Source organism: Anabas testudineus, chromosome 3 (assembly GCF_900324465.2).
Source record: "Anabas testudineus chromosome 3, fAnaTes1.2, whole genome shotgun sequence".
Lineage (NCBI taxonomy): Eukaryota > Metazoa > Chordata > Actinopteri > Anabantiformes > Anabantidae > Anabas > Anabas testudineus.
In genome coordinates, this window is record NC_046612.1 from 5,485,136 (window position 1) to 5,497,551 (window position 12,416).

Genomic DNA, 12,416 nt, shown 5'->3' on the forward strand with positions numbered 1-12,416 from the left:
TCCTTCTCTACAGTGTCTGGGTTTCCTTACCCTCCTGAAGGCTCAAATACTGTGTAGCTCTTTGGACAGGGGGGAGGAGCAAGGTAGGCTGAGAAGAAGATGACTCCCATGCCTTGCCCCAGTGTGCACAGACTGCACTTCTGAATAGATTCTTACTAAGTCATTTGCATAAGCGGGTGTTGCTCTTCTATTTTCAAGTTCAATTGTTGTTCATGTTGGATGTTCTTGTTAGCTTAAGGGACATCAGTATGGATGGATGTTTAATTTGTCTATTTAAAAAATGGAAGAATGCACACGAGTAGTGGTCAGTAACAGTATATAAAGTTCTCATCATGCTCATGTTTGCACACATAATAACTGTATTTATTTGAAATATTCTGAGATGTTTTATCATCTGTACACTGTTGACCTGAGACATTCATCACCATTTCTGACTCTTATGACTCATCTGTTAACTGAAACATATCCCACTTTCAAATTACGTAACTGACTGGATGAGGCACCAAGACAAAGTGAAAAATATGTGAGTCAATCAACAGTTAAATATCTCAGTTTTAGTAAGTTTGTAGCTTTCACTCGAGGGAAGGTGTTTACGCATCGAAAGGTTTATATTTCAATATATTTGAGGTATTTTTCTTAGTGACAAGTTTAAGAAAGACAAGACTGGACTGAGTCAGAGTTCGTGAAAAAACATATTGGTTCATTAATTGTTTCTAAAGAAAATGCATAAATGATAAAATATGCAGAGTGCACCGATATTTTCCGAGTTGGTAACAGTACTGTTTTGCTAAAAGCAACTCACATAAACGGCATGGCCTTGGAGCAAAGCCACATCACACAAAAGGATAATTATTTATTAGTAGAGGAGAGGAGGAGAGGAGGAGAGGGGGAGTGTGTGTGTGTGTGTGTGTGTGTGTGTGTGTGTGTGTGTGTGTGTGTTTGTGTGTGTGTGTGTGTGTGCATGCATAGATGAACGCTTAAGAGATAGGGGTTTTGACCTTAACTCGATGTGGAACTACACAGGAATGCAGTAACTTGGAATATGCCTATAAATTCAAGACAGCTGCTGTGGATCTTTTAACATTATAGTATTTGTCAGATCAGCGCTCGGTTTCCTCCTTTCCTTTAAAACTTGAAACAGCAACAGTGCGTTCTCACAGGAAAAATATAATGTTCTACATCCAGTGTAGCATAACATTAAGTTGTACTTGACCTGTAACAAGGCCACGGTTCGTATTACTTTAAAATAAGATAATAAAACTCTAATATCATGATTTTAAACATTAAACATTGTGTCAGCTCACCGTGCACATTTTGTTTATTATTTATTATTTATCAATCTGCATTCACTGGATGAGAATTGGCAAGACCAATCACTTTCATGACAGAAATCCTGCACACATACCCCCATAAAAGTTTCCTTTTCCTTCATAACCTGCACATATTATACCAAAACTTCAATACTTCACCTCGTGCGTGTGACTTCAAATGACTCGTTTAAACACTAAACGGATTAATTAATTGGACATGTTTCCAATTTATACCAAATTACATTGGACAATGATCAAATGTATCTATCAATTAATTAGTATCAGACTTGATCTCATTAGCTTTATATTATACGCTCATTGCAAGATGGATTTAATAACCTACTGCAAATTTGAGATTGTACACCAGGGACCAGGCTGTGAGGTGAGGAGTGTGAGCCAGTTCCTGTCATCTGGAATATAAGTCTAGGGTTCCAGTGAATGTCAGTAAACCATTATTGCATGTAGAAAAATGTGGTGGACCAGTGAGGGGAATGCCATTAGAAATATGCAGAAGGAAAAAAAAAAGGATGCTAAAGACGAAAGAGAAGTCTAAAGTCACTGCACAGTGACGAAATCAGCTGGCAAACTGCTGAGATAGCAGTTAACAGAGATTACTGACTGACTTGTTTTGTCAGTCATTATTGCAAAACGTATCCTTCATAACTCTCCTAACTCCTGTTTGGGTTACTTTCCTGTTTTCAGTTCAGTTGAAGCAGTTCTTGCTGCAGATACCGCAAAGTGTCTGCACGGACTACAATATGACTGAATAGGGAACATTCAGGCTACTAGTGATGAAGTGACACAAATAGTTGGAGACAGTAGAGTCAGGATTGAGCCACATATTTCTGTCCCAACCTGAGCCCAAAAGTGTGGCGACAGAATTCATTCTGAATGCGATAAGCATGTTTCGAGTCCAAACTCAACCCAGCCTGATGCTTTTCTGCTATTTTCCTCTGTGTCCCTCGTGCTTGACTCTATAAACCTACAGTGTTATACCTCATTTGAAAGCACAGTGATCGTCTACGGCTTATTACGGCCAATAAAGTGCCTTTTTTGCTGGTTATAAAACCTTTCACCAATAAATCTGTTTTGGATCCAGAAGTAAATTGGAGTATTTACTTAACAATAACACTGGGAAATGCATGTCAATCTTGTAGTTTTTGGACTACAAGATACATCTGACTGCTCCAATCGTCAACTGTAGTTTGGTCTATTCATTGTTTGAATTCCTATTTAACGTACCTGACAAACCCTACCTGAAACCTACAGAACATCGCCCTCTAGCACACAGAAGCTTTTGCAGTAACATGCTAGTATTTGAACTCCTCTGGGACTACAATAAAACACCACTATTCTCCCAGCGAGGAAATACAGCATATGACAGTCTTACAGAAAAAGCATATCCAGTGACAATCACTATGTGGTCATAACCTTACAAATGCTTTTAAAAACTAAACACCGCTTTGTATGGGTGATTTACCATTGTGGAGAAGATAAATTGCTCTCTGACTAACTCTATTCTGGGAAGTAAACGAGTGCAAAGGCATACCCATATCCCCGAGGAACTCGCAGACATTCAGAGGATGTCCACGTAGCTGACTTTTAAAATAGTAGCAGAGAAAATTAATTTCTCCCCAAACTATTTGAAAAGCCTGCTGTGGTCCGCCCACTACAAACAAACACAAACTAAACTAATGTGCTACATGTACAAAAGGTTGTGGCACAATTAAAAGTAACTTGCCAAAAATCTAAGAGTGAGAAAGAAACTGCAGAGTCTATGAGCCAAGGCAAATGCTAGCCCTGCCTTCCCCAGTGGAGTCTTTAGTGAGGATTCATCAAAAGGTGACGGGGGCCGGGAGAAAACAACCCTTTCAGCCCCAATGACGGATAGCAGTCCCCAAATACACCCATTATACACCAGATCAATCTCTGGTTAACTCAGGGTTTAAAACAACATCAGTGTGCAGAGAAAGGGAAATGGTCAATACTGCCTCTGACCCTTAACAAGAAATACACAAGGCAGAAAAAATCTGTGTCAGAAAACTTTCTACAGCACGATGAGTAAGATGGAATTTGAGAAGGGTTTAATTCAGCCAGAGAGACGCATGATAAACTACACAGATATGTGACCTGGCAGGACACATGAAAATGAAATTACTTTTTCCATTTTAATAAAAATCTGTATTCATGCTACTGCATCTGAAGACAGACAGATGATTAAACTCCTTTCTCTTAAACCAAGAACACAGGTGTTTTAAAAATGACATGACCTTTTAAAAAGTATTTCATAATTTGAATATAAATCTGTATTAAAATGCCTGTGACATGATAAAAACAGCTTGCATGTGCCACAGGTGTTGTTTTGATGTGCTGACAGTGGCATATAAAAAGGCCCAGTTTGCGGGCATGGAAACCGACTGATAACATAACAGCTATGTTTTGTAAAGTTTTATCATTTCCTCTTTATCTGCGTGTGACCTTTGAGAAATAGTTACTTTTTAAAACAAAACTCAGGCAGAACAATATTCCTCTGTCTTTGTTTGCTACTTTCTCAAGGCACTATTTGGTGTTTGTGATGGCGTGACTTTAAAACCCGAACACACAGTTTATCATCACTCATTGCTTTATACATTCAAAGTACAGATTGGAAACATTTACATTGCACCTACAGTTATCTTCCGTTTCCTACGTTGCTCCTCTTTCCTTTCACCCACATAAAATACAACAATCGGCAGTTTTTAATTTTCTCTCTATCTCAACTCCGCTCTCTTCAAAGTGTCGCATATCAGGCCCGAGATAAGAAACAGAGAAGAAAGATCCGTGGGAGAGGAGGCATTTCCATGGTTCAAGTGTCAGACACAACACTGGTGTAGTGATGTTTCACACACCAGTTCTCCTTCATGTTGTTGATCACCTTTCTCCTCTGTCACCAAATTGTTTGGATTCAAAGCTGGATGTACTTCCATCAGAGGCAGAAGAAAATACTAATGTAATAAAAATCTAAGATTTAGCTTAAGAACTGTCAACAAGTCTCATGACATGATTAACTGTAGCAGCCAGCAATAAACCAATGAGCTACTTCTGAAAATGTAAACTTTGAAAAACAGGTCTGGTAGAACAAAGAAATTATATTTTTAAATCTGGGGTAAACTGTGTATTAGCTTAAAACTTTTTTCAGCTAATTAATACGAACCTGGTGCACTGCAAGCAGAATGGAATACAGGGGATTTATTTAAAATTAATAAGTTAAGTCAATCATATAGCTCAATACTGAACTTAGGTTGAAAAGTTAGTTTTGAGGATGTAAAACTTAGCTGAACCTAAGATATTAAATTGACTGAGTTTAGTCAAATGTATAGGTGCAGGAAGATTTGTTTTCTTATTACATTTCTCAGAAATAAAAATGTTTCCATCATGAATGGGTTCTTCAAATGGTCTGAGATGTTTCTCAAACAGTGCACGCTGAGTCTGCTACTTCAGTTTATGTAAAAAAAATAATGGAGTTAGTTGAGTGAACTCTCAGCAGGTAAGTCATTCAAGTCAAGTCTGAACAAAATTAAAACTAGACATAACAATTTTATGATATTTCAAGGAAATTTTAAAGATATTTTTATGATATTTATGAAAATATAATAAAAATACTGATCCAGTTCTATCATCAGCATTTATGAGTGCATCCTTCTTTTCTAGTGAGCTACTGTACTTGAGATCTCCCACTTACTTTAGATGCATGAATCACACGTTTTAACTGTTAACAACTTATTTCAGTCAGTATTTAGTGGGACTCCTGTTTTTTGTTTTTGGATTTTATATTTAATGTCATGCACCTTATTGTTTCTGTTTAAATGTCTTACTGTTGGTGGGCAGAGTGCCCACAATATTTCTGTACCCCCGATATGTAATTGAAATAAGGTCTATTCCTTTCTAAAAATGAGGCGACAGACAGAAATTCCTGATGTATCTCTAATACAATCTGAGGAATATCTTCTTTAGAATATTGAATATTCATTAAAACACACATGGTATACATTTATTAACTGCTTTACTTGCTGAATAACTACTGTATGGCTCATCCCAGCAGGTGTCTGTGTGTCAGGATCAAGGCCGACCATTATCAGTTCTTTACAGTAAACCACAGCCTCTTCATGTTGTCACACCCTAGCAGCTGTGGTCAGGGCGTAAGCAGTCATCAGAAAACATTTCAGATATCACTAGCGGTTACTGTCTGTTGCCATACCCTTGAGCCTCTTTCTGAGGCTAGCTGACCAAAGGTTTACATGATGACTCCGATGTTTGTGCACGATGATGGGAAAAAGTACAAATTACTACAATGAGAACAGAGTGTGACTGCAACCTCTGACACTTGACTTTAGGGAAATACCGCAATACTGCAACTTTCTCAATCTTAGACAGCTGTACTTAAGCTTTAGTAGTAAAACAATCCTCATATTGTTTTAATGCTATACTTTTTTGGAGAATTACAATATAAAATCTTGTGTCTGTGCAATGAAATTCAAATTGTGAATGTTTAATACTGTTTTCCGTCTTCAGCATCATATTTATCAGCACTGATGAAGAAGTTCCACGAAGCTTAACATGGCTCTAATTAGTTTTTCTGATATCTGGCATATATAGCTTCAAGCCAAATGTTGTGCAATGGTATCCCCAGTTGAAACAAATGTGATTTTCTGTTTGACCATTCCTTTTAAGCACTTATTGCTCTTTCTAGCCTGTGAGCGCGTGTAACATAAACACTCTCTGATGACAAGAGACCACTCCATCATTAAGAAGCCCCAGTTCTGCTGTAGTGACTCGATCTATCCAGACGAGAAAGTCAGAATTCCAGGAAGACTGTGGCTTTCTTCTTCCATCCTTTCTTGCTTTTTTTTTTTTTTTTTTTTTTTGCTGTTGCTGCCATTAGGTTGAAACAGAGCACACACATTCCACGCAGAGGGGGGAATAACAACCTCAGATAGTTCAACACCAACCACAAATGCAAACTCACTTTGATTGATTACTGTGGTCTTTGGTGTGATATGAAGCTGGTCATTATATGATATGGCAAGATAACACTGGTATTTCACGCACCACGCTTGTCTTTCTGCTCATGCGTGAGTTTTCCCGGCAGGTAGCTCGTACAGTACGACCGAGCAATATCTAAAAGCCCTTTTAAAGAAAAATTTTAATTTGAATTGATTGAACAAAGGGAATTGTAAATTAATTTCACTATGTTGGACTGTAGCTGTGTTGCGTGATTGATCATCTGGTGGTGGAGGAGATAAGTGATCATGTAGACTGAACAGCTATCACGCTAGACCACAGGAATTCAGTAGGACATGCTCACTGCAAGGCAGTGGGATAAAGCATTCACTGTTTGGTGCATAAATGAACTTGTTGATCAAGGAGGACACCAACATGTAATAAATGTCTGGCTTGTTAATTTGCTAGTTGCTCCACTTTGTTCAGCAGCTACTTAATAAATATCTCATTTACCATTTGGTGCTGGGCAGGTGAAGTACAGTGGGTTTATCTGAGCTGTTGTGGTGTCAGAGTGTCAGACCCAACTACACAGTGAATCTGCAAACCATAAAACACAGAGCTACAAAACAAAGCTATATTTAATTAATAATATACGTTTTTATTGAAAAGTGACTGCTGATTATTTAAGTTTGAATTTTTGACCTTTCATTTAGTGACTTTTAGTGTTGCCATTTAGCCTGTGGTGATCTGAAAATGTTGTCACTGCATTTTAGTGTTAACGTAAGTTACAGCGCTGCACAGACTGTCAGCATTTACATGTTTTATTAAAGTTAGCATATCCGTTCAACATAACAACTTAACTAACTAAATTTGCCTCATGAAGCCAGAAATGAATCTGTTGCAACTGCAGTTATATCCAAAGTGACCTGCTTTTAAAGTAGGCGCTGAAATGGACACATATTTCTGATTGTATTGTTTTTAAAGATCCTTTACATTCGATACTTAAAAGATGCATCTTCTGCATCTTCAGACAGAGACGTTATTAGTTTAGTAGTTTATGTCAGTCCAGCAGTAAATTCTCCATCATTAAGGTTTTATTGTTACAAAGTAATGTCTGTGGGAAAAACATGTTTGAAAAATGTTAAGTAAGGCTTTGGTAAAAACCTGACATCCATCCACCATTACCTGTTCTACTTATCCTGTTAATCTCAGCTGATACTGGGCGAGTTATCCTGGTGTGTGTTTTTTTTGTGTTTGTAGTGAAGATAAACTAAAAACAGAAGCCTCCTTTACTAACATGGCACATGTGATTCATGGAGGATTGTTTCATAAAAAGACATTGTACAGTAGTTCCTTGTTCTGTGGGGTTATTTTTAAAAAAGTATTTCATTTACTATACTTTATTTATACTATATTTATTTTCTTTGTCATGACTTGAATGTGTCTTTTTCTTCCATTGAAGAAACTTATCTGGGTGCTGCACACTTGTGTTTGTAAGGAAATGTAAAAGTTGTTGATTAAATCTGTTTGATTATGTTTTTTTTCTAAAAATGTGGTTTAACCACATTGTAGTATCTGTTTGATTGTAGTGTTCGTTTTATGTTTTGTTTAAATGTTAATGTTGCTGAAATGTTCATTTTCACTCTTTTTATGCTTCTGTTTTAAAATATCTTACGGTTATTGTTTTGCTTTGTATTTTAGTCTACTTAATTTTATATTGTTAGGATTTGTTAATGTGCTTCTGTTATAAGGAATGCCTTATAACAACTAGTTAGAGATAGATACAAATATAAATAGCATTTGGCTAACTGGTACATTTGCATGCATAAATTAATAAAGAGACAGCAAATTTTCTGACAGAAACTGTTATAAGGTGCACTAACACAAGAATGCTTTATGCTATTCTTGGAAAACGAAACCGGAGAGGAAGCTAATCCCAGTCATAGACATTAAAAGTGCTATTCTTGGCTCTATGCCATTTTTTCATTGTAATTTGTAGAATACTGCTATGTTAGTTTTATTTTAGGAGGGACTCACATTTTAGTACAAGATGGCAGCAAATATCTTACAGAGAGAACTCTGGAGTTACTGTATGTGTCTTTCACTGCCAACTGTTCTGAGAAACTAACAGCATGCTTTATAAATGCAGACGGCCGACATCTATTTGAGGTGAAGCGCTTGTACCGTCAATGACAAAAGCCTCAACGTCATCAGCACCGATCTGCAGCTCCTGTTGCATGGTGTCAAATGAGATCTCCTTGAATTCCACCGCCATGCCCATGAATGTCAGCAGACGCATCTTGGCCATGTTCTGCTCATGAGACAGGCCTGAAAACAATACACAGGGTTCATTAAGCACGAAACAGTCACAGTCGATTGCTCCTGACTCGGGGAGTTTCCCGCTGATAATTGTTTCTACACTTACGAGCATGCAGTCAGGGAATCTTCTCATTAACACAAACATCACTCCACATTGTCTGTTTTGAGAGTCCATCCTACACATGCTTTTAATTACACCAAAGCCTTTAGTATTGAGAAAAAGACACACTGCTGACATGCACACATTCCTATATGTGTACTGTGTCAACAGAGCACAGAACACTGGCTCAATACGAACAGCGAGGAGTCAGCTATAAAACTAAATCACATAAAGTACTGAAAATTATATAGTGCTATCATTTATTACAGAAAAAGTGGGTTCTGCTCTTCAAATCTACTTTTGTTTTTTTTACAGGAGGTATTTATACAAAATAACTTGCATGGTATTTATATCTGCCATTGTAATCAAGTCCAAAGATTTTCAGTGTTAGAGACATTTTCCAGTTCAGTACGGTACAATCATCTGTATGTTAGAGCTATCTACTGTAACTCTTAATAAGAGTGTATGATTTTAATTCCTTTAAATATTAGGTAAATATATTCATATGTCTACTCTCTTAAAAGCAGCATCATATAAACATGTTTCTAATGAGGTTTATCATAGTAATGTCAATAATGACTATATTATACATATAAAAATGCATTTTATCACTAATGTACACAGCACATGTTCACTGGGGCTTTGCAGCTATGTGGTGCAGCAGTATCATGTATTTAACTGCACTGTACTTTTTAAAATGACACGTATATGTGTAGAGATGATGTGGCTCATATCTTAAGCTACTCACCAAGAGAATCAATGAAGTCTTTGTTGCTCTGGTAAAACTTTACATATGCTGCTAGTTTTGCACTCACAAAGATGGTTAATAGCTGAAAAGAGAGAATTACCAGTCAGATCAATTCAGCATTTATTCATACAGCTGTCACTGACATCACATTAACTCAACAAAACATCTTTCAGTTCTCACATCATGAATGAGTTCTCCCTCCAGGAAGCGCACAGGTTTTAAGGTGAGCAGGTGGTCAAACAGGAAGGTGTTGGGGTCTTTGAGAGCCCGAACAATACATCTAAAGAGAGGGCACACAGATGAATTGTAAGAATGAGGGGACAATCTACAGAGGCTTTATGACCTATGTTACACAAGCTCGCCACCTTTACCTGTGGGCATCAACGCGTGCTTGTGAAGCATTGTCTTCTGTGTAACTTCCCAGCAACTCAACCATCACTTTTGCTGCAGGCTCACTGTGAAACGAGTGAATACGATGTTGAAAATTCTCTTAATCTCAACAGAGATTAGTTACTTCATGGATAACATACAGTCTCAAGCAGTCTCCTTGGCCATTTATAAGTTTATAAATACATGTATGTGCAGACCAAAAAGGTATTTTTACACATCCAACCCTATACATTACCTTTTTTTACAGTCAACCAATGCCTCATACACAAGCCTCAAGAGTGTGTGTTTCTTCTCTGTGTCCAGGTTCCAGTCGATAATCCACTTGCGCACCTGAAAAAGCAGAATCAAAAAAACTTATCAAACATGAATTCCAGAGAAAAGAGTGCAGCCTATTTATGGTTATGATTTATGGTCAGTTACTGAGGATAATTGTGGTGAGTTGAAAATACCTGATCAAGGTCAGTGGGGATGAAGGTGATGGCATTACAGGTTGCTGCTACCTTGATGAGGCTACAGAAGACAGTGTACCTCACTGGAGTGTTCTCATCCATGCCGTGGAAGAGGTTGCTCAGCCTGTAACACCACAGCATAAAAGAGACAGTTACAGTACATGTACAGACATTCATTAGAGAACAGCAGCCTATTTGCTTTGAATTGAGAAAAATGCTTTGATAGTTATCAAGTTTCTTTTTGCGTTTTGATAATGTTAAACTGCTACTAAATGACCAATCTTGTGCAGCATGAAATCAAACCTCATTGGTTCCCATACATATTTGTTGCTTAAAGTTTCAAAAAAAAAAAAAAAAAACATACATGTGATAAAAAAAAAAAAAAAAAGAGATAGGACTCACAGCTGCATCCTGAGGGAGGGCCTCTCTCCTTCACGGAACTTCACCAGTTTCTCACACAGACTTTCAATGAGAGCCTCCTGCTTCTCTGTCTCCAGGATCAACAGCAGAGACACAATGCTGTTCATCACACTCTCTACATCTGCAGAGAGACACAGAGAAAGATACAGTAAGTGCTACAGTAGATCTGATTCAAGTGCACTGGATAAACAAACCTCACATCATGCAAAAGCCCAGATGTAATTAATAAAAATTCATGCATTTACTTTTGGGTAAAGAAGTAACAAGTTTCTGGTTTTGTGCATGCTGACTGGCTCAGTACGATCACCGGATTCACGGCATTAAATGGTAGTGGTCAATACGGAAGAAATCCACCATCATCACTCAAGGTACCTTTGTCATCGTCCTTGAGGCAGACATCACACGCCTCGATGATCTGAGCCAGATCTACATGAAGTCCACCTTCAGAGTTCTCTTCTGAGATATCGGCTCCTTTGGACTTGATATAAGCTCTCAGCTCTGATGCCTGTACACAATGAAATAACATTAGTATAATAAATAAATAATGTTAGTGGCTACGTAAAACCTAACACAACGTGAAGCAAGAAACATGCAATCAGATGATAGTTTAACCTATTAATGAGTACAAATACATTTTATTTATATACTGTAGTACTAATGTTACTAAGTATTTAAACTATAGATATAATTGCTTAAGGCAGCATGTTGTGCCTTGAGCTACACGCAAGCTACTGTCGTGTCTTTGTTTTTAACCTAACTAACTCTGAATGACATAAATATATGACTGAGTCGGCAAATACGGTAACAAACATTTAAAAACTCGAACTAGATAACATAATACGCTATACATTAATTATGTAGCAAGTAAGATGCTCATCTGCTTGTTATTTTTATATCTTTGTTCATTTCTTATAAATTAGCTGTTAGCATTCTTAGCTAACCTATAACTTTAAAGACATCCATAATAGCTTTGGCTGTCAATATACTGAGCTGAAGACGGTATACAGTAATTACGGTCCACTCATTGAGACAGAAACCAACTAAATAGTAAGAGTAATGGTATTAGTGTTGACACTGTGCTTCCACATATGTGACATCATTAGCGTGTAGCTAAGTTCATCTTAGCTAACAACCAGCATCTATTAGCAGCTAAAAACGGTTAGCATTTTTGGCTAGCTAGCATGCTAAGTTATCTGGTGACAGCTTTCATTTATTTAATGATCCGTACGCGGAACAATGCAAAATATGTTTTTCAAGACATCGGTCGTACCTGATCTTCTTCCGTAATATCAATAAATGCCGGCACGCTCATTTTTAGTGATTTTGTGAGCCTAGATGATGAAATCCACGCTCCCACCACTACTGAGACCTGAGCGGAAAAGAAAAGGGACCAGCGCCGGTGAAGCTCTTGCACTTCCGGGTCAAATTGTTAAAGTCACAGTAACCTGAAAACTACCCCAGAAGATGTCGTCTTAGAGAAATGTGTTTTAAAAAGTCACTCTTCCTACCCGGGGTATTGATTACCATGTAATAATTTTAAAATATCCACATTACTTGAAGAAGATAGTTAAATATCCAGGAGGGTTTAAAAATCCCAATCCTGCAGAACCAATAAATCTTATTAGGCCACCAGACTTCCACCAACATATCCTAATCTTTTATTCTTCCCTGTCCAGATATGAATCACCTCTCCGGGAGAT

General features: G+C 37.5%; 1 protein-coding gene across 1 annotated transcript; it reads right to left on the reverse strand.

Annotated features, from left to right (window-relative positions):
- Positions 1-8,412: 8,412 nt before the first annotated feature.
- eif3m (eukaryotic translation initiation factor 3, subunit M) lies at positions 8,413-12,122 on the reverse strand. Its single transcript, XM_026377500.1, has 9 exons — positions 11,987-12,122; positions 11,089-11,221; positions 10,699-10,837; positions 10,297-10,420; positions 10,083-10,177; positions 9,829-9,912; positions 9,638-9,737; positions 9,458-9,539; positions 8,413-8,618 (listed from the first exon to the last, which is right to left on the reverse strand). The coding sequence occupies exons 1-9, from the start codon at positions 12,026-12,028 to the stop codon at positions 8,428-8,430; spliced, it is 990 nt and encodes a 329-aa protein (XP_026233285.1). The 5' UTR covers positions 12,029-12,122; the 3' UTR covers positions 8,413-8,427.
- Between the last annotated feature and the right edge of the window lie 294 nt (positions 12,123-12,416).

Excerpts from the sequence above, each read along its gene's own strand:
- eif3m (XM_026377500.1), bottom strand. The coding sequence starts at position 12,028 with ATGAGCGTGCCGGCATTTATTGATATTACGGAAGAAGATCAG. Across the intron at positions 10,421-10,698 it reads CCCTCCCTCAGGATGCAGCT|GCTGAGCAACCTCTTCCACG; the intron begins GTGAGTCCTATC and ends GTGGTGTTACAG. Across the intron at positions 8,619-9,457 it reads AGACTTCATTGATTCTCTTG|GCCTGTCTCATGAGCAGAAC; the intron begins GTGAGTAGCTTA and ends TATTGTTTTCAG.